Below are 24,971 nucleotides of genomic sequence, written 5' to 3'. Positions count from 1 at the left end.
TTGGAAATCCCATTCCAACAGTGGTGTCTGGGGCTCGAGGAAACGCCGAGTCTGGTGACGGCGCGAAAATGTATGGCTCTGCCGCTCCGCCCGCCGCGCCTGCGAGTATGCCCACCCCTCCGGTAACCCAGCCCATCTCACTTATGGGTAAGTGCGCTTTTCTGGCATCTGCTCTTATTCCTCCCGATAGTTGGGGGGTTTTAGTGTTTTTTTTAAAAGCTGGTAATTTTGGTAAAACCTTTCTGGAGGCTGTGTGCTGGAGGAAGATCTCCCTCTTAGATGAAGGTGAACTCCTGCCTTCACCGGGAGTCGCTGGGGCAGCCTCCGTGGTGAGACTGTCTGTCTGATGGACGTTTGGGGCTGCGTATCTTATTTGTATCGGAAAGTGATTGGTCTCTGGGGAGGGGATTGGTAAAAGTCTAAGGCTGGCACCACCCCCGTGTCCTAGCTTTACAGAGAGAACATCGCTCTGACAACGCAGGCTTTTCCCTGTCTGGACCAGTTTTTGTATCTTTAAAAACCCTGGACTTGGCATCCTTCTTGGTGGGCTAGCTAAGAAAACGGTCTTCGATGGGTGGCAGTGAAGTGCTTTGCTGCCTGCGTGGCAGGCCCCTCCATTCCCTCCTGCTACGTTCTCTGGGCTCGGCTGACAGCGGGACCCTGGGTAAGGTGGAGGGTTACACTGCCCAGCTGGGAGGCCTTGGCTGGCTTCCTCGAGTTACAGATGGACACATCGTGTCCTTGTCACACTGGCCATCTTCTAAGGAAGACACTGCCGCCCTGGCCCTGCCAAGTACAGTTAACCCGACTCCCAAGGGGCGGCCACTCAGTCCTCCGGGTCCAGCCCCGAGCCCTGTGTGCTCGGAGGGGCCCTGTGTGCTCGGAGGGGCGCGCCCTGGCCCGCGGGCGGGTGAGACTGCAGAACGGTGGGCGCTGCAGGATATTCCTTCACACCCGCACCTGTCAGGACTGCTGGGAACTTGTCCTTCGTGCCGTTCTACACTTAATTAAAACCAATTTCTTTCTAAACGGCTTGCTCTCTTGCCTCTCCAAGACAGGGTTTTGGCCGGTAATAAACTGGACTGTTTCCCTTAGCACACAGGTCAGTAATGGTGAAAGAGGATGTGGAGTTAAAATGTCTCGCAGGTAATGAGCAGTAGTCGTCGTCATGGTGGCAAGTGATTGGTTTAAGGAGGAGATTGCTCAAGAGGCCTGAACCCGGACCCTATGATAGGAGGAGCGTTGGGCTGGCAGCTGGGAAGTTAACCTTTGTGCCCCTCAGTGTGTCTGTTCTGTTCTCATATTTGTAATAAGATGGTTCACAACAATCACAGCATCTGAGTTGGATGGACTTTCCTGATCAACCCTTTCTTGCACCCCACTCTCCTGTTGTGAATTCTGAGTGCAATGGAACGCTCTGGTCTAGTGCCCAGGGGTGCTGGGCGCCTGAGGCCATTTGCAGAAAGAAGCATGAGTGCACTCACACTGACCGAGCGAGAAGATGCCATTCTCTCCCGAGCCGACACCCACCACTCTCCAGCGGCCTTGAAGCCTCAGGAGTCTGCCTCTGGCCTGACATCAGGTCGTGAAGGATCTGCTCTGTCTGGCGGTTTGGCTCAGAGGAGAGAGCATCATGATGCCTGTGGACCAAAGGGTCCCAGGTTTGGTTCCAGACAAGGGCATATACCTCACTTGCAGGCTTCTCTCACATCGATATTTCTGTCTTTCCCTCTCCCACTCCCAAAAATCAACGGGGAAATACCCTCAGTGAGGATTAAAAAAAAGATTCAACCCCTTTTTTCTTATCGCTTCTAAAATATATAACTTAAACTCTGCATCCAACATGTGAGACAAAACACAGATCAAAAGTTGGTGCACTTGAAAAATAAAATTAGTAAGCTAAGCATTGCTAGAAAAGTAAATTTCTTAGGGTTTATTGTTACCTGACATACCTGTTTGGATGCTCATCTGTTCATTCTCCCCTCCTCCCCCCACCCCCACGGGAACGGGAGCTCTGAGCGGGACATTGGTCCCATCAGCAGGTGGGGGCGGTCTTCAGTGCCATGCTGCTTGCACCTGACCCAGGTGATCCTGTAACTTTTAAAACACAGCTTAGACATTGAAGACAGTTCCAAACCTGGAAAGGTTAAAATTTGACATAAACATGAGAACTTGTTAAAATAAGTAGTTTTTACTAAAGCGCAGTTCCAATCAGAAGGAAAGCAGGGACATGGAACGCTCCAAAAGGCTCCATGCGGTGACCTTCCCGAGAAACGGGACTTGGTAAAGTCTGGAGGGAAGGGGAGTTCCCGGAAGACTAGCCCAGCGCCTGTGCTGGAGGCAGGCAGGGGCCGCGGGCGCCAGGGGCAGCGACGGGCACAGCTGGTCTTGCCCGAAGGTGGACGCGGGACTCCGGTGCTGCACTGACCTCTGTGCGCCCCGTTCCTTTCTGGGAGTGGACAGAGGTGGGCGCTGGGCCCCAGGATAAGTCGGGGTGCTGGCGTTGTTCCTGCGGGAAAGAACGAGGGAAACGCCTTGCTGCGCGCTGTGCCGGCTGGGCGGGTGTAAGACACGACCACGGGGTGGGCGGGCCATGCCGAGCACCCTCCCGGGGCGCGCTGCCCCTGAGTCTCTCTCCCTGTGCTGAGGAAGGGCGGCATCTGGCAGGCAGAGGGAACTCACTTTGGGGCGGGGGCGGGGCCGTGGACTAGGCCAGGTGCCAGGGCCACGCCCATGCACACCCTTGCCCTCAGCAGCTGGCTCCGGAGGAAGTGTTGGGGGGGCAGGGGCGTACCACAGCTGATGCTCGTCTCTTCCCAGCAATGAGCTCAAGTCGTTCTACAGTGATGGTGCCTGTGTCACTGAGAGCTTCACCAACCAGGTCTTAGTTTCTGAAATTGCGCAGCGGCAGGCCAGGCACCGGGTCAGCAGGTCTCCCGGTCTGTGCTGGGCCTGATGGGCGGTGGGAGCAGTGGCGTGCTTTACGGGTGGGTTGGGTTGTAGGATTCTGATCTTCAGACTTAGCGTGGTGTTGGCTTGGGACCATGGCCTCCTGCTTTGGGGGGTGGGGGGTGGGGGGGTACCTACAGAGCCACATGGTGGAGAACTGAACCTTTTAAGAGTCTGAATTTTTTTGTAGCTGGCAGTCTGAGAATATAAAAGTGTTTGGTGCACAGTAATATAATCATTCATTATGACTGACTTAAAGAACTTCCTTCCAGTCCTCACGGCTCCTAGCAGCTAGAGCAGCTGGTCAGTGAGAGTGGAGGCTGGCCGGCAGGAGAGGACTGGAAGGGTGGTGGCAATGGAGTCATTCTCTTTGCTCTGTAAGTGCCAATGTTTGCTTCTGTGTGACATGTACCTACAGCATTGTTACAGCACGTTCTCGTTAAAAGTTCCCTGTAAATGTGAAATGTGGGCTACTCTGGTGTTCCAAACAATAAAAAATATGCAAAAAAAGTTTGTTTGTGTTACGTATCTCTGCTGTTACCGATATATCAAAAATGACTTTTCAAGGAGAAACTACTCTCAGGTGGACTATTTGTGGAAAATCAGAGCCTCTTTTCTGGCCAAACGCCATTAATGTTTAACATGCAGAGTCTCCCCAGCTTCGTTCCCCTGCGGGGTGGTGGTGGCACTGACACTTAAGAATGGGGGTTTGTGGGCCTGCTTCCCACTCGCCCCTTGTTTGTCACCAGCCCGAGGCTGATGTGGTCCTCCTTGCGGGCCTGCCCTCGCCGCCAGGCACATGGGCACAGGGCTGGTGCTCACAGGGCTGGTGCTCCCGTGCGGACCCCGAAGGAGGTCTGGGGGCAGCGCTGGTCTGCGGAGTGCAGCACTGCATGCTGGGTTTGCTCTGTACGGCCTACGGCAGTTCTTAAAAATGCCGCCCAGGTAAATGACTCCACCATGGATGTCTGCAGCTAAATTTACAGTTGGTGTTTGAATTGTAGTGATTGTACTTAGATTTCTGTGCCCAGAACTTTTTTATAGTTACTACTTTTAACATTTAAGTCAGAACATTAGAGTACCAGTGTACTAGTGTGAGGAACTTCCAGAGGAAGTGAAGTTTTTTTAATGGTCACATTGAATTTCCTAAATATAATTTTGCATTTTACTATTCACTCTTGCGAATTTTGCTGTGATGTTTGGTTCTGTTAAATTGTAAGCTGAAGGGCCTGCCAGGTGTTGGGTTTCAAAACAAAAGCCGTTGGCATCCTAGAGAGCGGCTCTTTTTTGGGAGCTTTTAAGGGACGCCGCATGGTGTTCTGTGGGCAGGAGGCGTGGAGCGCTCCCAACTGCTATCACGGGCCTCCGGCAGTGAGCGCTCACAGACAGCGCCCAGCAGGCGCTCCACCCGGCGTGGCCCGAACGCGCTGCATTTCTCATAAGGTGAAGCTCTCCAAACAGAACTAACCCGAGGGTCTTGTGCAAACACTGAGAAGCTGTCCTCACGTGGCTGGGGCCTGGCTGCCTGCATGTGCCGCCCCTCGTTCACCCTGGAACAGGCCTGGGGTCCGGGGGGAGGGTGGGCAGGCGCTCGGGCTGGGCGTTTGGTTAGACAGAAGAACTGCAGGTAAGATTTGTTCTGCCCGCTAACATGACAGTAATCTCATTCAGGGGTCGGTAACTACTTCAAGCTTCTGAGTTCTGGTAGTGCAGCTCTGAAATTGGCGTCATAGCTGTGATGTTTGCTGACCATGGTTACATAGCGATGACTGCGCTACACAAACTGGAGGTCCAAGAAGCGACAAAGTAAACGGGGAAATGATTGAACAAAACCGAGTGCACATCATTTTGTACAAAAACTGAGTCATTTTAAAGTGATAATAGTCTCTTTTCTCTCTTTTTGACATTCTGCTTCTTATGCATTAGATTTTACCCAAGTGTACCTTCTGCTAAAAATAGATCTCAGTATACTGCATTATAATTGTTGAAAGCTGAAATTTCTCTTAAAAATCCAAATTCTAAGCACGATCTAAGTAATAATCTCATATACACTAAGTCCTTGGGTAACATCAGAGATCCATTCCTACGGCGACGTAACGCGATTTTAAAATATATATATATTTTATTGATTTTTTTAGAGAGGAAGGAAGAGGGATAGAGAGTTAGAAACGTCGATGACAGAGAAACATCAACCAGCTGCCTCCTGCACACCCCCCACTAGGGATGTAGGGATGTGCCCGCAACCAAGGTACATGGCCTTGACCGGAATCGAACCCGGGACCCTTCAGTCCACAGGCTGTGCCCTATCCACTGAGCCACACCGGTTAGGGTGAGGGAACTCGATTTTCGTTGTAAGTGGGAATCCACCTGCATAAGCACCTCATCACTCACAGGGAGCCCAGACACAGCAGTAATGAAGTGAAATAGTAAAAACAACGTAAAAGGAAGATAGATAACAATTCCTGGCCTTTCCTTGGGGTAAACAATAAAAAACAAAGCACAGATGCACATACGTCGAAACGACTGAACTTTTTTTTAATAAACGGAGAGGGTGAAGTGACCATGAAACGATACACGTCGAGTCCGACATAACTGAGGGCTATGTATCATCTAAAATGTGCTTTAGTTCTCTAAAACTTAGCTGCTTATCCTCTGTCTGTGCCTCATATCGGAAATGCCTGGGAGTCAAAACACAGTTAAACGGATTGGTTGGCGGACCCGGGCGAGAGAAGGCCAACGTGGGTTGTCCTGTTCGTCCTCCGAAGGACGGCGTGAGGAGCCCCCGTGAATAGAGCCTGCGGGAGCGCGGGTGGGCTGATCTTCCCCGGGAGCGGAGCTTCCGTGAGGACCGCCAGCTGCCGCGGCGCCAGGCCCTTCGCGGCTGTGGGGGCCTCGCCGCCCTGGGCGAGCCTGGCCCTGGAGGGCCTTCTCCTCGCGGGTCGTCGCCTCCGCCACCACCGTCCCCGTGCGCCCCCGGCGTCCCTTCAGCACCCGCCGGGAGCCGCCCGGTCTGGCCCTGGAGCCATGGTCCCGGAGGGAGGGACGTGGTGATGAGTGAGTCTTTACCGGGAGACGCAGAGCGTGAAGCAGGAGCCGGCCAGGGCGGGAGTGTCCCCGGGTTGGATGCGCTGTGGGCACAGGGTGGCGAGGGGGTGTGGAGAGGTGAGCACGGAGTGTGTTGGGTAGAGAGACAGCAGAGGGGGCCTGAGAAGGAATGGCTCCTCAGAAGGCCGTGGCGGGGAGGGAGGGAGGGCGGGCGGAGCGGTGGGCACTGGGTTTGGAAAGGTGGCCGAGGACCTGGCTGTGGGAAGTCTGGGTTTGACGAGGGTCCTCATCCCGTTGACATTGTAAGGGCCCATGGCTGTCCCGTGGAAACCAGGCCGGCAGTGGGCAGCGTGGCAGAGGCCGGTGAATGCTGCTGAGTCAGAGGTGGGGACATTGGGGTGCTGAGCGGTAGGTGCTGGGTTCTGGTTTGTCTTGAAGACGAGGCCTTAGAATGGCTTGTCACTGGAACACGGGCGGGGAGGCAGGAGTCTGCGAGCTCCTAGCTGGGCAGCTGGTGGGTGTCGCTGCCCCCTGGGAGGGCAGGGACGGCGGAGCAGGGGAGTCTGAGGGGGTAGCAGGCTACAGTGCGGGCGGTGGGGGGAGCACATGGTGGGGGAGCCCCTGTGTCAGCACAGCCACCTGCCGGTCACTGAGGAGGCAGGTACGGGGCAGGGAGTCCAGCACTGCGAGCTTGAACCCTGAGCACTAACGGGACATGCATGCTGGGAACTTGCCAGGAGCTGAGTCCATCAGCCATGTAAGGACCCCGCCCCCGCCCCCGCCCCCGTGCAGGAGGCTGGTCCCACTTTACAGACGGGGACACGGAGGCATACAGAGAAGGGGCCTGTCCCCAGTCACAGCTCTCGGGCAGAGCTCGAGGTGGAGGCGGTGGCCTCGCACACCCACGCGTTAACCTGCCTGTGGGGTTCTGTCCACGTAGGACCCGGGCTCGGCCATAGTTGAGGGTCCAGAGAGCTCCTGGGGCGGAGGGAGAGCCCAGCCCTCGGGCCGAAGGGGACTTGGCAGCTGTGTGCAGCGGCATGAGCCTGGCGGCCGGAGCGGGTCCCCTGGAATGCTGGTCCCAGCGGGGCCGGGAGAGCGGGATGGGAGACGCGTGGGCTGAGGTTATTCTGTACTCGGCACTAGTTACACGGGACTAGTTTCAGGGACTAGTAGAAGGGCGGGGCCGAAAGGAGAAGCAAAGCCAGGGAGTTGGTTTGTTTCCTGTCTGAGAGGTGGCCTTGGTCCTGTGACTGGGACCCCAGGAGAGGGCAGTTTGGCGGCCTCACTCGGATGAGGAGACGGTGCAGGGCAGGCGGAGGGTGACCGTCTCTTCCTGGAGCCTCTTTTTAACGATGAGCCAACTGGGACGAAAGGGCGTCCCTCGGACGCAGTGTGACTTGGTAATATCGGGGGCTGGCTGCCCGGAGACACTCCGGGTTTGGTGGCAGACACGCCGCAGCCCACGCGGCAGAGGGAACTGGCGAGGCTGGGGTGGGGGTGAGGGGTGCTGACTGTGCTGTGGGCCCCTGAGTGCGCGGCCTTCTGTCCACAGGAGCGCACACGCCCTGCTAGACACCGCCGTCTGTCCGTCCGTCGGCCCAGCCGGCGGCTGCGGGAGCCAGGAGGTGCGGGAGGGCCTCGCCTGGAGCTGTGGCGGCCGGCTCCGTGGCCGTGGCCGTGGCCGTGGCCGTGGCCGTCTCTTAGGGCGGCAGTGGGGACCGGTCTGGAAACCCTTCGCTGTCTCCTCAGCCGAGCCGAAGGGCCCCGCACCCTCTGCTGCCGCAGCCCCATCTCGGACGCCCTGTCTGTGCAGCTCCACTCCGGCCGGTACAGCGGTCAGTCCGGGCTCGGCCCCCTCCCCTGTCCCCCGCGGCTGCAGTCACTTCTCACTGAGGTCTCGGCCCCTCACGGCCATCCTTCCGTCAGAGCCCTGCTCCCCGCCCGGCCCCGGAGACCTTTGCAGAGGCTCTCCGATGGCCTCGCCAGACGCGCCGGCGGGAGCTGTGGGCCTGCAGTGGCCACCTCGGCAGGGAGGTCTGAAGGGGAGTTCTGAGCCGGGGCTGCGGTGGAGGGGAGCGGCAGGAGGCCGCAAGCCGTCCTCGGCGTGTCCTGCTGGCGCGGGAGCCTGAGGGCCCGGGTCCAGGCGGTAGGTGGGCATCGGCTTCAACCCCCCGTCACAGCTGCAGGGCCCCGACGGCTCAGCCTGCCCTTTGACCTTGGCATTCCGGCATGGACTCTCAGCCGTGACGGTCTGTCACAGGTGGGTCTGCTTCCTTCGTGCCAGGCGGGTCCCTGGGCGCCCTGCCAGCCTCTCCACCCGCCCCTGCAGCTTCCCTGCCCTCTCTCCGGAGATGGCTTCTTCCCTTCACCCTTAACCCGGGCCCAGGCCCGGCCCCGCCAGCGGCACCTCCTCCTGCAGCCTCCACCGCCGTGGGCAGAGCGTGCTGGGCTGGCGTGGTCCTCTGTCCACAGCACTCCCGCCGGGCACCGGCCGTGGCCGCCTCACTTCTCCCATGGTGCCTCCGCCCGCACCGCCCGGCCGCCTCAGCGCCGATGTGCTTTCCTCCCACATTGACCCGTTTCTCTCGAGATGTGCGGCTCTTCCCTTTCCCTCGCCTCAGAGGCCGTCCGTCACAGGCTGTCCGTGGGCTGTCCGTGGGCAGCAGTGTGGTGATGGCTGAGGAGGGGGAGAGGTGGGAGCTGGTCGGTGGACCAGCCAGGACACAACAGGTATGGGTTATGTTTAGTCTTTTTTTACATTTTATTGTTATTGATTTCAGAGAGGAAGGGAGGAGAGAGAGAGAAACATCCATGATGAGAGAGAATCATGGATCGGCTGCCTCCTGCACGCCCCACACTGGGGATGGAGCCCACAACCTGGGCCTGGACCCTGACCGGGAATTGAACACGGGACCCTTCAGTCTGCAGGCCAACACTCTGTCTACTGAGCCAAACTTAACGGGCGCTTTTTGGATGCTCCCAAACAATTAAAATAGTAACAGCAAGGGTCCCAGGTCCCAGGATTAATCCTGAGGTCACCAGAATGTGACGCAGACGGGAGCAGAGGCAGTGGCAGTGGCGCTGCAGGCCTGTGGGTGCAGGGCCGGCTCAAACCTTCCCTTTGGGCGGCAGGAAGGCCATCGCTGCCGAGGGCAGCAGAGAGGGTGTGCCGGCAGTGCCGGGCGGGACCTGTCCCCCAGACGCAGCACATGGTGGGGGGCGGTGTGTGTGTGTGTGTGTGTGTGTGATGAAAATGTTCCCCAGTTGTCTGTGGAGGTCACCCAACCTCGAGGAGCCAAAAACCCCTGGAAGTGTGCACCTCACCTGAGTGGATGTGGGCCCTTTCGTTTTATGAAACAGCGAGAGCTCATTCGGAACAGATGGGCTGAGAACTGGGCGTGAAGCGGATTCGTGAGGCGGGAGAGTGAGTGAGGAAGGGAATGGGGCGCCGGCGGTGGTTACAGGCTCACACCAAGGCCGGAGGCAGGGTGGGCGGGCGGGCGGGCGGGCGGGCGGGCGGCCCCGGCCAGCTCAGGCAGAGCTGCGGAGGAGTTGCCTGTAGACTCTGCGGCTGTGGTGAGGGACACGGGCTCGGGCGGGGGACCTGGAGGACTGGAGATGGCTCCCAGGCGGTCAGACGGGTGGGAGAGGAGCCAGGCTCCTGGGCCGTGGAGGCAGGGCATGGTCCCCGCCACCAGCAGCCGCCCTGCCCTGCCCACTGTCCCCCGCACGGAGCCAACCCTGGCTTTTCTTTAAAGATCCCACTTGAAGGTGTGTCCTCTGGAAGGACGCTGGGGTCCCTCCGAGTGTCCCGCGGGAACCCTGGGGCCTCGCCCACACCTGTGCCCTGGTCTGCACTTTGCCGAGGCCTCCGGTGCACACTCCGCAGGCCCTGTGACGCCGTCCGCCTGGACGCTTCACCCTGAACCCGCCGGGCCGGCTCGGCGATGCCAGCGCAGTCGGGGTCACTGAGTCAGCGGCCGGGCCGACGCCTCCCTCTCCGGCTGTTCTGCGTGACTTCCCTTGGAGCTCTGGGCTCAGCCGTCCGCGGTCGCAGGCCCTCGTGAGGAGCCGCTCCTCCCTGGCCCCGCAGAGCCGTGCCCGGGGCCTGCCCTCCGTGCCCTCCTGGAAGGCCTTCCCAAGGGAGCCGAGGCCCTCCCTGCGCAGACCTCTCCGCTGCCGCTGCCCCTGCGGCCGCGAGGCCCCGCGCTGCCCGAGGGGCTGGTCAGTGAGCCCTTCGTCCCGGCCGTGTGGGCGCCCACCTCGCCTTCTGTGCTCAGACGCTCGCTGCGCGCTGGCCCCGGCTCTGGCCTGCGTGCGGCCTGCTGTCCTCCCGAGGCCGCAGCCCCGGCCGGTCTCCCCGCCGGGTCCGTCGTCACCTCTCTTCCCCGCGCTGCGTCCCGCGTTCTGAAGGGAAAGGCCATGCGTGTTTCTGTGCCCGCACACGGGACGGCTCCCGAGGGGCTCGGTGCCTCCAGGACCCCGGCCGGGGCTGTGCGCATGTCCTCCTGCTGTGAACACCGTAGCGGCGCGCCCGCCCCGTCCTTCCCGGTGAGAACCCGGAGACTCAGCCGGCACCCCGGACCCTTTTAAATGGAACACGCCTCCTGTTGTGAAAGCACACGCCGCTGCACACGGCAGTCAGGACAGGCGTGTGTTTCCCTGTCTGTGGCCTGGATACTACGTGTGGGCGGTGGGAGCATTCTGTCCGGGGTCTGTAGGATGGGCCGGTCCGTGAGGGCCGAGAGGACGTCCCCGATCCCGGCACAGCCACGGCCGGCCGGTGGAAACGGTCTGTCAGCCTGCGGGCGGTGGGGCTCACGTCCACGTGCGAGTGTGAGCAGGAGGGGCCTGGTGCCTGCGGGCGGTGAGTGTGAGCGGGAGGGGCCTGCGGGCGGTGAGTGTGAGCGGGAGGGGCCTGCGGGCGGTGAGTGTGAGCGGGAGGGGCCTGCGGGCGGTGAGTGTGAGCGGGAGGGGCCTGCGGGCGGTGAGTGTGAGCGGGCGGTGAGTGTGAGCGGGAGGGGCCTGCGGGCGGTGAGTGTGAGCGGGAGGGGCCTGCGGGCGGTGAGTGTGAGCGGGTGGTGAGTGTGAGTGGGAGGGGCCTGCGGGCGGTGAGTGAGAGCGGGCGGTGAGTGTGAGCGGGAGGGGCCTGCGGGCGGTGAGTGTGAGTGGGAGGGGCCTGTGGGTGGTGAGTGAGAGCGGGAGGGGCCTGCGGGCGGTGAGTGTGAGTGGGAGGGGCCTGCGGGCGGTGAGTGAGAGCGGGCGGTGAGTGTGAGCGGGTGGTGAGTGTGAGCGGGAGGGGCCTGCGGGCGGTGAGTGAGAGCGGGCGGTGAGTGTGAGCGGGAGGGGCCTGTGGGCGGTGAGTGTGAGCGGGAGGGGCCTGCGGGCGGTGAGTGTGAGTGGGAGGGGCCTGTGGGTGGTGAGTGAGAGCGGGAGGGGCCTGCGGGCGGTGAGTGTGAGTGGGAGGGGCCTGTGGGCGGTGAGTGTGAGCGGGAGGGGCCTGCGGGCGGTGAGTGTGAGTGGGAGGGGCCTGCGGGCGGTGAGTGTGAGCAGGAGGGGCCTGGTGCCTGCGGGCGGTGAGTGTGAGCGGGAGGGGCCTGTGAGCGGTGAGTGTGAGCGGGAGGGGCCTGCGGGCGGTGAGTGTGAGCGGGAGGGGCCTGTGAGCGGTGAGTGTGAGCGGGAGGGGCCTGCGGGCGGTGAGTATGAGCGGGAGGGGCCTGGTGCCTGCGGGCGGTGAGTGTGAGCGGGAGGGGCCTGTGGGAGGGGCCTGCGGGCGGTGAGTGTGAGCGGGCGGTGAGTGTGAGCGGGAGGGACCTGCGGGCGGTGAGTGTGAGCGGGAGGGGCCTGTGGGCGGTGAGTGTGAGCGGGAGGGGCCTGCGGGCGGTGAGTGGGAGTGGGAGGGGCCTGCGGGCGGTGAGTGTGAGCGGGTGGTGTGAGTGGGAGGGGCCTGCGGGCGGTGAGTGTGAGTGGGAGGGGCCTGTGGGCGGTGAGTGTGAGCGGGAGGGGCCTGCGGGCGGTGAGTGTGAGCGGGAGGGGCCTGTGAGCGGGCGGTGAGTGTGAGCGGGAGGGGCCTGCGGGCGCAGCCTGGGCTCGGATTCGGGGAGCCACGGCTCCTTCCTGGGGCCGGACAGGTCAGTCAGTGCCTCCTCTGAGACTCGCCGGACCCAGGTCTCTGGTGACTCGGGGCTGGAGCCCTGCCCTTTAGTGGCCTCATAGCCAGGGCCCCGCGCCTGTGGGCGCTCCGGCTCCTCGCCGCCCGCCCGGGAGGAGGGGTGGGGAGGGAGCTGTTTGCCAGCGGCCTGAGTGGCGGGAGTGAGCGCGGTGCCCCGGGGGGTGTCCTGCTGTCTGCCCTCAGCAGGCCCCGCACGCTTCCATCACCAGGCTCCGTCTCCATGCGTGGGAGGACGTGTGCCCCATCACAGCGCCGGGCGGTGGCCCGCCGGACAGCGGCCACGCCCTGAGCAGTGGTGCTGAGGACACAGGAGTGTGTGACGGGAGCCGAGGGCGGGGTGTGGGCGCTGTGAGCGCGGGGGCTGTGCCAGCCTGGGCACTGTCCTGTGGGCACTGCACCGGCCGTGCTGAGCCACCTGGCAGTCACCCACCACAGTGTCTGCCTCCTCTAGGTAGGCAGGGAAGTAAAGTGAAAGCTCACGGCAGTGTCTTTCTGGCACTAAGTGTGAGCCCCACAGAAATACATCTTACCGTGTGACCTTCAGCGGAAGCAAGGCCAGGCCTGGTAGATGGAACGTAAGCCAGCAAGTCTGTCCCTTTCTTCTCTTTCTTTTTAAAAAATATATTTGTATTGATTTCAGGGAGGAAGGAAGGGTGAGGGAGAGAAACATCAGTGATGAGGGAGAATCACTGATGGGCTGCCTCCTGCACCCACCCACTTGAGGATCAAGCCTGCCCCCCGGGCCTGTGCCCTTGGCTGGAATCGAACCCGGACCCTTCAGCCTGCAGGCAGACGCTCCCTCCACTGAGCCACACCGGCCAGGGCTGGTCTGTCTCTTCCAAAGGGGAGCGAGCAGCGCGGTCCTCAGGGCCTTGGCCTCGCAGCCACGGCTACCTGCTTCCCAGGCTGCGCCTCAGCTCACGGCCGCGTGGCCTTTAGGCTGCAGCCGCTGCACAGCCACGAGGCCCGCCACCTGGTCCTGCTCAGCGCGATGGGTCAAAGGAAGGGTGTTGCCCTTCCCTGGGCGCTGGGGGCCCCCTAAGCCTCGGGCGCCGGGGCCTCAGTTGTCTGGAGTGCGTGCGGTCTGTCTGAGCACGCAGCTTGTGGTCAGCCCTCTTCCCATGAGTCGGCGCGTCCATTTCCTGGCCTCTGCTCGGGGGCTGGTGCGTGCCGTTGCCGGCCTGTAGTTTAACACACGGGCATCTTCCCGACCACGTGGCCTGGCTGACGGTGGCCTGGCACTCGGCTCAGTCCGGGCTGTGGGCGGGGTTGGTTTTGCTCCGAGCTGCACAGGAGGGGCGTCTCCTCCCTCGCTCACACCCTCTCCTTGCCTTCCAGGTTCTCAAGGAGTGGCGCCCGGGCCTGTGGTTGGGCTGCAGGCCCCGTCCACGGGCCTCCTGGGGGCCCGCCCCGGGCTGATCCCCCTGCAGCGCCCGCCGGGCATGCCTCCGCCTCACCTGCAGCGCTTCCCGCTGATGCCGCCCCGGCCCATGCCGCCCCACATGATGCACCGGGGCCCGCCGCCCGGCCCCGGGGGCTTCGGGATGCCCCCGCCCCATGGGATGAAAGGCCCCTTCCCGCCCCACGGCCCCTTCGTGCGGCCCGGGGGCATGCCGGGCCTCGGGGGCCCGGGGCCGGGCCCGGGGGGCCCCGAAGACAGAGACGGGAGGCAGCAGCAGCAGCAGCAGCAGCAGCAGCAGCCGCCGCCCACGCAGCCCCAGCAGCCGCCGCCCGCCCAGCAGCCGCCCCCCTCGCAGCAGCAGCCGCCCTTCAGGAACGACAGCAGGCAGCAGTTCGACAGCAGGCAGCAGTTCGGGCCGGGGAGAGACCAGGAGAGGTTCGGGAGGCGGTCCTTCGGCAATAGGGTGGACAGTGAGCGCGACCGCTACGGCAGCCGCGGCGACGAGAGGGAGAGCAGCGGCCGCGAGAGGAGGGAGTGGGGACGGAGGAGCCCCGAGCGGGACAGACACAGAGACGCCGAGGACAGGGGCCGGCGGGCTGGCGGGCACCGTGACCGCGAGAGAGATTCGAGGGACAGGGAGTCCCGCCGAGAGAAGGAGGAGGCCCGGGCCAAGGAGAGGGCCGCCGAGCCGCCCCCGGCCCAGGCGGGGGGCACGGACCCCGCCCCGGACCTCGCCAAGGGGGCAGCCGAGCCGGCGCCGGCCCCGCCTGCCGAAGAGCAGCCGGCACAGGCTACCTCACCCGCACACCCGGAGGAGGACCCCGCGGCGGCCGAGGCCCGCTAGCCGGCGCGCGGGCCGCCCTGGGCGCGGTGTACAGTGCTGTATCATACTGCTCCGCTGGCGCCCGGGAGTGATGGCGGGCGCTGTAAGCAATTTGATTGCTCCCTTCTATTTAAAAATAGCCACAAAATAACAAAAAATACTGAAAATACGAATAAATATTACCCTTTTTGCTGTAACTTTTTTAAAGTTTTGACTTTAAAAAGTTTACAAATCGTAATTAGAAGTGCTCTCTATTTTTTTTTTTTTTTTAATTTAAGGTTAACCGTGAAAGCTCCTCAGCAATAGGGATGTTTTTAATAAACTCTATTTTCGTAACAAGTGTGACGTGTGCTGTTCTTTGTGCCCGCCCTGCCCTGGGCGAGGCCGCTCACCCACTGGGCTGCCCCTCGGCCTGAGCCAGCTGCTGGAGGAGTCCATTGGTGATTCTTCGCCTTGGAGCGGCTGGAGCATACGGTGCACGGTGGTGGCTTACGCTTGGTTTGCAGTTCAGTTAGGGTTTGTGGGTTTGTTTTTTCAGGGTTTTTTGCCATTGACTCCGCGGTAAATGTGCCGATTCATTTGTAGAGACTTTGCTGGGGAAGCTGAGCCGTCGCCCCCGGTTGCCCGGTGTCCTTGCTGACAAGGCCTGCGTTCGCTCACCATCCTCCGTGCTCTCCGGGGATGGAAGTGAAGACGAACGTGTTTTACGTTTGAGGACTTGGATGCAGCCTGTGAGCCCTGCCTGTTGCCTTTCTAGACTGGTTTTGTGAACTGTCTGGGCAGGGGTGGACTCGGCTTTCTGCCGCCCCTGAAGGGCGTCTGTTAAAAGGGTGAACTGGGAGAAGGTAAGTCACCCAGACCTGTGTTCACAGCAGCTCTTCACCCGCCCGCCCGGTGTCAGAAGCTGCCCTGCGTGTCCACAGCGGAGTTCCCAGCCCAGCTGCTGTTCTCGTCACGTTTACAGCGGCCGGTTGGTGTGTGAGCAGGTCACGTCTTGCCCCCCTGCAGGCAGAGCTAGCCCGGCTTCCCGGAGCCCTGAGTGAGGCTGTGCGCCGCGTCCTGTTCTGCAGACGTGAGCTCACGGCCTCGCCAGCCGCTCGGGAGAAGCGAGCATCGGTTACTTAGGTCCGACTTCAAGGCCTCGCAGCGTTTCCAGCTGTAAGTCTGAGATCGCTGATGCGCACAGGACAGCCCTCCCCGAGTCCCAGGGGTGGCACGTCCACGGGAGGCCTGGGGCACGGGGAGTCCGTGGGATCCCACCTGCATTTGTGACTGTTGGGCTCCCCAGTGAGAGCAGGGCACGTGGCTAACTACTTGAACTTTGAAAACAACTTGCCTTTTTTAATTAGCCCTTCCTCCTAAAGGATCTACTTTTAAAGTACAGCAGTCACTCCAAATTGTATATAGCTCATTTCTGGATTTGCTGCCGGCCGTATCTTACAACGTCCGAGACGCTGCACCCGTTGAACCCGGGTTCGGTGGGCGTTTAAGAAGCTCCGCTCACAGGAGCAGCAGAGGCAGTCTCCTCGGAGGGCCCCTCCGCACCCCTCGCCTCGATGGGCAGGTCGGTGACGTCACCTCAGTGGGCAAAGCCAAGCTGCCACGTGGCACACGGAGCCCAGGCTCTCGGCCACAGGACCCGGCGTGACAGCGGATGCACTTGCGTCGAACGCTAAGTGGTGACCTCCCCTGGAGCTGCCCAGGAGGGCACACGCATCCGCTCCAAGCCCATCCGTCAGGCTCCGCTCGGACCAGATGTGCGGTCAGCACAGGCTCTCGCAAAACACCGTGTCCATGAGGGCTCTGAGCCCGGCCTGAGCTGAAGAGGGCGCCAGGGGAGCACTGTCCAGGGTGTCCTTACACGTTACACGTCCGAAGAGGAACGTGTAACTGACAATCCAGTGGTCACGCCCATGTGTGATTAAAGCTGGCGAAATACAGCGATCATTGAAACACATTTTAATTGAATAGGAGATTTACACAATCATACAAATCTTCCAAGTGACCGTAACTCACGTTACAGGAACTTAAAGCAGTCTTAAGAAAAGACACAGATCACACCGCGGAGGTAAGTGTTTAATGTTTATCGGTTAAATAGGAGACAGGACCGGCCGCTCACTGGGCGATCCCGATCACCCCGCAGGCCAGGCGGCTCCCCGCGTTGCCCGTCTTCTTGCTCTCGTCATTGTTCCCTCTGCCCAGGTCATCTTGCTTCTCGTGGACCTTGAAAAACATGGAGACCATGACAGGATATCACGTCTCTGCATTCTCCCCAACACCCAGATTCCGCAGGGACCACTTGGCGTCAGACGAGAACACAAAACAGGAACCCTGTGCACTTCATCTCTCTAGCAGTGCAGCCGGGCCTCCGGGAAGAGCTCACGTGAACCCCTTCAAAAAACACTATGGAACCCAGTGACTAGCCAGAAAGTAAGTGACCCTTACAACAGCTTAACCACTGGAAGGCAGGACCTTAAATTTCTCTATCAGACACCCAGACGTCCTGCTTCTCACGGAGGCCGAGGAGCGGCCCCGGGGTTGCCGCTGAGGTGACCTCCGAGGCCGCTGTCCTCACACCTGTACCCAGCGATCTGTGCCAGCCGACGCGCTTCCCAGGCTAAACGTGCTGACGTCCAAGCACAGACGTGAGTGAGGGCCACACTGGGCCTGCTCGAGACTAACTGCTCGGACGGCACAGGCTGCAGCCGACTCTAGAGACTGGTGCACCCGCCCACATGGTCTCCGCACTGGCCCTGGCACCGGCTCCTCTCGCTGCAGCCCCTTCTCGTCGGAACCAAAGCGCCATACGCAGTCCCTCAGGAGCCAGGGTTCGCCGCGAACGATCCACACCTGACTACGGGGAGCGATCGCCTTTGTGGGTTCACAGCAAGGCGGTGTGCGCGCCCTTCCCCGGGGACACTCACCACCATTGTGCGGCCGATGATGGAATGTTCTCCCGAGAGCTTGATCACGGAGTCTTCGATGAACACCGTGGCCACACCGTCCGCTTCCGCCTTCACATTGCCCAGATCCCCGACATGCCTGGCAGGAAGAAGCATCAGAGGTTCAGGACCAAGTTGTAAACAGACAGCTCGGCTGAGATGTGGGCACAGCATGGATTGGACAGGAACCACGTTAGACAGCAGGCTCAGTGCTGCAAACAGGCCTCAGCCCACCCTAGCCTGTTTGGCTCAGTGGATAGTGTCAGGTGGACGGAGGGGTCCTGCATTTGACTCTAGTCAAGGGCACATGCCTGGGTTCTGGGCTCTTTCTCATCACTGATGTTTCTATCGCTCTTTTTCTCTCCCTCCTCTCTGAAATCAATAAAAATAGCCTATCTAATGAAGAGAGAATAACACTATTTCACTGTCACATGCCCTCACAAAGATGGCAGCACCCACAGCCAATAAGGAGGGAGTATGCTAATTACTGTCACATCCTCAAAGATGGCCGCTGAGAGTAGCTGAGCTACTAACATACAAAAGCCCAGGTGACCGGCCAGTAGCTATGATGCACACTGACCACCAGGAGCAGACACTCAATGCAGGAGCTGCTGAGCGACAGCAACTTTGCAGAGTGCCCTCCTCATGCACTCCAGGGACCCTCCATTTTCAGCCCAGTTCCCACAGGCCAGGCTGAGGGACCCCACCAGGCACACATTTGTGCACCAGGCCTCTAGTTTTAAAATTAAAACAAAATGAAAACAAGCGGGCACTGACGGGACATGGTGGCTCCCGCCCTGCTGCCCATTCTCGGACAGCAGAGCAGCTCTGCCCCAGGCCTGTCACAAAACAAACAATCCTTGCCCTTGACCTCTCCCTGAGGCTCGCAAAAACGTTCGCATGAAGTCTCACGGGACCTTGGCTCAGACCTGGCCCACCAGCTCCCTCTTTCCCGCTGAGCTGTGCTGGTGTGGGCAGCGCTGTCCATCACCGCAGTTCCCTCTGGCGCCTGCGGCAGACCTCACCGCGCTAAGTGTCCCGTTTGTCAACGCCGTGGCCCGCAGCGGGGGCAGGGGAGCCCCGCTTCTGGAGCGCAGTCCGGGGAGCGCACGCCCCCCCCTTTCCCACAGGCGCTCGGCGCTGCGGGCTCACCTCTCCTCGTCCTTCGGCCCGCCGTGGTTCTTGGACAGAGGGTTAAAGTGAGGACCTGCACTGGTACAGCCTAGTTACAACAACAAAAAAAACAAATTATGAAGCGAAATCCCAAAACCTATTATCCTGGTCATTGCTAAACCCTCCAACAAAACGTGCTGACCTCCAGGCCATGGAGAACGGGCGGGCGGGACGAGGGCTCAGGTCCCTGTGTCGGGCAAGCTCTCGCCTGCTCTGGGCGCCCGTGGGCTGTTAGTCCCCCGAGCACCGCCGGTGTGCACGAAGGCAGGAAACCTTGACCTCAGGCCGGGACCTGTGCCCCAGGCGGGCGGCCTCGTGGCTCGGGCAGCACGGCACCGGGGCACTCGGACCTCAGACCAGCTGGGACCACGCTGAGCAGCTCGCGCGCGCGTGCTCGCAGACGCAGCCACCGCGCCCCAGTTCCCACGAGGGCCGCTCCCGCGCTCCGGGGAGGCAGGGTCCCCTCGCAGTGACCAGAGCGCAGAGCCCAGCCTCCCAGAGCAGGGCAGGGAACCGCGAAGCAGTGGAGAGATTCTGAAATGGGTGAACCATCCAGTCTGCTCCCTCCACTTCGCCCTGTAAGAGCCCAGCTTTCAACGTTCAGAACACGTTTCCCGGAGCGAATCGTGTACTCCTGGAGCAACCCGAGGGCAGACACTCAGCAGCAGGATGCCCACGGGCATTCCCACCCGTGCACCCGGAACCTGCTCCTGACCCCCCCGCCCCCGGGGGACGGCGGAGCTCGGGCCCTGTGCCGTCCTGAGGGCCCCGGGGGGTGGGCTGCTCTCACAGGACAAGGCGGAGGACGCCCGCCCAGTGCAAATGCCCCCTCAGCCGCTCCCCCACCGGGGAGCACCAGCAGGAGGAGCTGACGGGTGCAATCAGGTCTGAATCACGATCTGAACAAACCAAACCCCTCCCCTTCCTTTCCAGTTTTGGGGCCCAGCCCTGGCTGTGGCCGTCTGGCCGGAAGGTCTGGCCGCCGCCCCATCGCACCCACCTTGGGTGTTGTCTCCAAACTGGTGGACGTGGAAGCCGTGCTCGCCCGGGGTCAGTCCCGAGATGGAGCCCGTGACGGTGACGGGCCCGCTCCCCTGTCCAGAAAAAAGCGCAGGTTTGAGTGTCTGAGGGACGGGCCCGGCGTCACCTGCCACTCGCAGGAGGGGGAGCGGGGAGGGAGGTGCTGGCCTGGCTCTGCCGGCCGGAACCCCAGGCCGGAAAGACCCCGCAGGGCAGAGCAGGGAAGCTGGGCGTGGAGGCTCCGCGGAGTCTGCCCTCGCGAGGCCCGGGAGGAAGTTCCCGTTCGCCTTGGAGCGCTTCTGCGCAGGTGGCCTCACGGTGAGGATGTGAACATGCCCGCTGTGCCCCGACGTGAGCTCAGCCTTTGCCCCCTGCTTTCTCTATGGCCCTCCGTTCAGCACACACTGTTTGCCTCTCAAAGGGCAGAAGACCATGGTGTGGCTGGTGCGGATCAGGAGCTCACCGGGCAGAGGAACCCTAAGCACCCACAGGCTCCACGCGTTACACGGGGGGGGGGGGGGGGGGGGGGCCAGCCCTCACAAGGACCTGCCGCTGGACCAGGAGGAGCTCCAATCAAGTCCTGTGGTAACTGCTACCCTTTTTTGCTTTCTAAAAAAAACAAAACACACAAGAAAACCAGCCCTGGCCGGTGTGGTTCAGTGGGCAGAGCGTTGGCCTGCGGAATGAAGGGTCCCAGATTCAAAGCCAATGGCATGTACATCCGCAGTGGGGGGTGTGCAGGAAGGAGGCGATCCATGTTTCTAACTCTCTCTCTCCCTCTCTTGTAAAAAAGAATCTAAATGCTCCAAGGACGCTGAGGTCTGCACTTGCAGCTGCACATGCTGATTTTAAAAAACTGGGAAACGCCAAAACTGTATGCGCTCCACAGGCCAGCCCTGGAGCGCGGGCTGCAGGTGAAAGCGGGCCTCCTATCCGCACCCCAGGCCGTTATCGGGACCAACAGCTCCCTCCCCTCTGCGCCCCGCTCCTCCTCCCCTGGCTTCCAGCGGGTTCAGTGCCGGGGAAGAGGCGGCCAGAGCAGGGCCCGGCCAACGGAAACGCAGGACCGAGTCCAAGGCCGGAGCCTCCTCCGGACGCCGGGAGCCGCTGCGGAGGAAGCCGAGCCCGGTGCGCGGTCCCGGGGCGGGCAGTGCGGCCGCATCTCAGGCGGCGCCCCGGACCCCGCTCCGGCCTCCGGGCGGGAGCCTCGCCGGTCTCCCCGCGGTGGCCCGGCTGCTTCCCGCCCTCCAGGGCCCGGGGCAGAGCGGCTTCGGGCCGGGGCCGGAGACGCGGGGGGACGGGGTGGGGGGCAGAGCGAGCTCCCCGCGGGGACCCGGGCCTCGCGCCCCCGCCCCGGCCGGACGCCCCGCGGACACGCACCCGCCTCCCCGTGGCCTGGCGGCGGCGCGGCCGCTCGGATCGCAGGATCGCGGGGCGGGCGGGCGGGCGGGCTCCCGCGGGCGCCTGGCCGTGACCCGGGCGGGGTCAGCCCCCCCAGGCCGCGCGGGCGGCGGGGCCCACAGGTTCACGACCTTTAACCCCAGACGCCGGCGCCGCGGCGCGAGGGCGGCCCCGGCGGACGGGCCCGGGACCCCGGAGCGAGGGGGCGGCTCTGGGCGCCGAGGGGCCCCAGGACCAGGGCCCGACGACCCAGAGGACCCAGCGGCCCGAGCGGCGGCGCCCGGCGGCCGGGCTCCAGGCGCAGCGGCCCGGGGAGCGCCGGGCGGCCCGCGGCGCCAGCCCCGCCCCGCCAGGCCGCGGCCTCCTCCCTTCCCCCTCCGCCCTCGCCGCGGGGCCCGCGTCCGCCGCCCGGCCCCGCCGCCCCGCGCCCCGGACTCAGCACTGCGGCGGCGGCCTTGCCTTCTGCTCGAAGTGGATGTCGCCCCGCACGTCGCCCTCGCCGCGCAGCACGCACACGGCCTTGGTCGTCATGACTCGCGGCTCCGAGCGGACTGCGAGGACCGGAGACGCCGCAGGACGCGCCGACGCAGGGGCGACGCCGCCGCCGGCCTCTTATAGGCCGGGCCCGCGCCCCGCCCTCCGGCCCGGGGCCAATCACTGCCCGCGGAGGCCTAGGGACGCGATTGGCCTAGACTGTGTGAGAGGGGCGTGGCCCCGGGATTGAGCCCGCCCCCCGCCCCCGGCCGGGGACGCGGCCCCGGAGGAGGCCATGAGGCCCGGTGCCCGGCCCGGCTGGCGCCGCGGGTGTGAGGCTCCGCCCGGCGGTGCCCGGCGGCTCCCGCTCCCGGCGCCGGAGGCTGCGCTTCCGCTCCCCCCGCAGGGAGGCCGCCATCGGAGAGGCCGCGCGGACTAACGGGCTGGCCAGGACCGCAGAGCCGCCCCCGGACCCGGCACCGGCGCCGTCCGGCCGGGTCCCGGCAGCGCTCAGGCCGGCTCCGCTCCCTGCGGACGGAAACGGCCCCACATGGCGCTCCCCGCCACCTGACAGGATGGACGTGAGGTTCCCGTGTGGTTCTCCGGACGGACCCCCGGAGGAGGGCGGCGCCCACCAGCCCCGCTGAGAGCCCGGCCGAGGGCCCGCCGTCCGGCCCGTGAGGACCGATCGGTCCCCAGCTCCGCACCGCCCCCCGCGGCCCCGACCAGACCCCTCCCCAGCCGCCCCCGTGTGTCCGCACCGCCCCCCGCGGGCCCGGCCAGACCCCTCCCCAGTCCCCCCCGTGTGTCCGCACCGCCCCCCGCGGCCCCGACCAGACCCCTCCCCAGCCCCCACCGTGTGTCCGCACCGCCCCCCGCGGGCCCCGGACACGGCTTCTCCTGGGGAGGATCCCGGCCAGCCCCCTCCCGTGTCCGCCCCGTGGACCCGCTTCTCAGGGAGGATCCCGGCCAGCCCCCTCCCGTGTCCGCCCCGTGGACCCGCTTCTCAGGGAGGATCCCGGCCAGCGCGGAGGGAGCCGCCAGCACCGGCCCGGGACCTGCTGTGTCCGTGTGAACGGACCGCGCTCAGGGCCCTCTGAGAGCCGCTCCGGGCGTGGGCGCCCTGGGGTGGGAGTCCAGCGTCCACGTTCTTCCCTCAGAGGTCACACTGATTCTTCCTTATGGTGCTCACACTGAGAGGCCTTTGCAAAATACCTGCGGCTTAGAGTGAGAGCCCGCCCACCCCTCTCCCCTACCCCCCATACACTCATACACACACACACACACACACACACACGCTCACACACAGTCACACACACATACAGACACACATACACACACATGCTCACACACAGTCACACACACATACAGACACACATACACACACATGCTCACACACTCGCACACGCACAGTCACACACACGCTCACACAGACATACACACACACAGACACACACTCACACAGAGACACACACATGCTCACACACAGCCACACACACATACACACACTCACACACATACACACACATGCTCACACACACAGTCACACACACGCTCACACAGACATACACAGACACACACACTCACACACAGACACACACATGCTCACACACAGTCACACACGCATACACACACTCACACACATGCTCACACACAGTCACACTCGCACACGCACGCACGCTCACACACATACATACAGACACTCACACACACACATGCACACACATGCTCACACAGTCACACACACATACACGCACTCACACATACACACACAGTCATACACTCGCACACACACACGCTCACACACATACATACAGACATACACACAGAGACACGCTCACACACACACAGTCATACACACGCTCACATACATACGCACTCACACACACTCACACACAGTCATACACACGCTCACATACATACACACGCACTCACACACACACACACACACAGTCACACTCTCACACACTCACTCGCATCGGGAGGACAGTTCTGTGGGTAAGCCTGGGGGAAGGGGGGAAATGGGGAGAATCTTGCCTTCTGTCCCCCAGGCTGGCCTAGAACAAACGAAGGTGCTGCCCGCCCACCCAGGTGAGGAGCCAGCCCGCAGGCTGCCGCAGCGAGGGTGCGTGTTCCTGACTCTGGGTCTGGGTGGGGACGGGTTGGCCTCCCTCCCTCGTCCCCGGCAGCCCTGAGGCCGCCCGTCTGGGCCTCCTGTGGAGGACCCCCTGCTTGTGCCCAGCTGCTTGGCTCCACGGGCCAGTGGCCAGGGTCCCAGAGAGGAGGCGGCAGGGCAGGGAGAAGCCGAGCCTGCTGACGGGAGCCCAGGCCCCGTGCGCCGAGATCCGCCCCCTCCCCGAGTGCCTTCCCCACCAGGCGCCCACCCGGCTCTCCAGTGCTCCACTGGGAGGCAGGGAGAGAGGGAGGCAGAGAGAAAGGGAGGCTGGGGGCTGGGAGGCTGGAGCTGGGAGGCTGGGGGGCTGGGGGCCTGGGGGCTGGGAGGCTGGGAGGCTGGGGGGTTGGGAGGCTGGAGCTGGGAGGCTGGGAGGCAGGAGGCCTGGGGGCTGGGAGGCTGGAGCTGGGAGGCAAGGAGAGAGGGAGGCTGGGGGGTTGGGAGGCAGGGAGAGAGGGAGGCTGGGGGCTGGGAGGCTGGAGCTGGGAGGCAGGGGGCCTGGGGGCTGGGAGGCTGGGAGGCTGGGGGGCTGGGAGGCAGGGAGAGAGGGAGGCTGGGGGGTTGGGAGGCAGGGAGAGAGGGAGGCTGGGGGGCTGGGGGGCTGGGAGGCAGGGAGAGAGAGAGGCTGGGGGGCTGGGAGGCTGGGAGAGAGGGAGGCTGGGGGGCTGGGAGGCTGGAGCTGGGAGGCTGGGAGGCTGAGAGAAAGGGAGGCTGGGGGGTTGGGAGGCAGGGAGAGAGGGAGGCTGGGGAGCTGGGGGGCTGGGAGATGCCGAGGCCTAATCCAAGGCCAGAGTGGGCCGAGGCAGAGGCTGTTCCAGCCACGTCTGGTGCCGGGCTGCAGTCTGTGTGTGTGTGTGTGTGTGTGTGTGTGTGTGTGACCCTTGGACTCTACAGCGTTCCGGGTCAGGGATACACACCCGCATGCGGTGTCGCCCCAGGAGCTGGCCGCGGCCTTGGCTCTGCAGCTGGCACGGCTCCCGTTGCATAAGCTGCCCGCCAGCCAAAGGGCCTTTGCCCGAGGCCAAGGTCTCCTCGGGTTTCAGGAAGCAAGAGCCGGATTTCAGCTCAGGTGAGGGCCGGGAGGCATGGCCCTGGGCCAGGGTGCTCCCCTCAGAGACCAGGGTGCTCCCCTCAGACGGGGCCCTGAGAGCCCCCCGCCAGGGCCCGGGGCGGCCGTGTGCTCAGGGCAGAGTCCCGGAGGGCCGTCTGAGAGCTGCCCGCACACGCGGGCGTGGGCCCCACGCTGCCGAGCAAGCACGGCGGCCTCGCTGCCGCAGGCTGCACACAGCCCACCGCGAATATGTCTGCGGCCCCGCCAGTGTAACGGGGTAAGAAACGTTTTCATAAAAATTTCGCAACTTAATTTTTACAGCATCCTGTTGTACATAATTACT

At 63.0% G+C, this 24,971-nt stretch overlaps 2 protein-coding genes across 10 annotated transcripts in view; one reads left to right on the top strand and one right to left on the bottom strand.

The window, feature by feature from the left end:
* Positions 1-14,733, top strand: part of SCAF4 (SR-related CTD associated factor 4) — a 57,142-nt gene extending 42,409 nt beyond the window's left edge. For 4 of the 6 annotated variants that reach the window (XM_045578369.1, XM_036429062.2, XM_036429063.2 and 1 more), the window contains exons 19-20: positions 1-147; positions 13,508-14,733. The exon at positions 1-147 is cut by the window's left edge and continues 45 nt beyond it. In XM_045578369.1, the coding sequence (XP_045434325.1) occupies positions 1-147; positions 13,508-14,415 (1,055 nt within the window). In that variant the 3' untranslated portion in view covers positions 14,416-14,733. The remainder of the gene's footprint in view (positions 148-13,507) is intronic. The other 2 variants (XM_036429065.2, XM_036429064.2) reach the window with 1 other exon arrangement.
* SOD1 (superoxide dismutase 1) lies at positions 12,071-21,526 on the bottom strand. Of its 4 annotated transcripts, none has more exons than XM_045578371.1 (6): positions 21,390-21,526; positions 19,510-19,603; positions 18,489-18,558; positions 17,319-17,436; positions 16,498-16,617; positions 12,071-12,081 (listed from the first exon to the last, which is right to left on the bottom strand). In XM_045578371.1, exons 1-5 carry the CDS (start codon positions 21,459-21,461, stop codon positions 16,510-16,512), a joined length of 462 nt encoding a protein of 153 aa, XP_045434327.1. In that variant the 5' UTR covers positions 21,462-21,526; the 3' UTR covers positions 12,071-12,081; positions 16,498-16,509. The 4 variants fall into 4 exon arrangements, with proteins under 4 accessions (XP_045434327.1, XP_036284959.1, XP_036284960.1 ...); XM_036429066.2 differs by lacking the exon at positions 12,071-12,081 and adding an exon at positions 12,956-12,968; XM_036429067.2 differs by lacking the exon at positions 12,071-12,081 and adding an exon at positions 13,257-13,269.
* Positions 21,527-24,971: the final 3,445 nt, after the last annotated feature.

The sequence above is a fragment of the Pipistrellus kuhlii genome, unplaced genomic scaffold (genome assembly GCF_014108245.1).
Source record: "Pipistrellus kuhlii isolate mPipKuh1 unplaced genomic scaffold, mPipKuh1.p scaffold_m20_p_99, whole genome shotgun sequence".
In the NCBI taxonomy this organism is placed as follows: domain Eukaryota; kingdom Metazoa; phylum Chordata; class Mammalia; order Chiroptera; family Vespertilionidae; genus Pipistrellus; species Pipistrellus kuhlii.
Note: the sequence above shows the minus strand (reverse complement) of the source record. Positions and strands in the feature narration are given on the sequence as shown.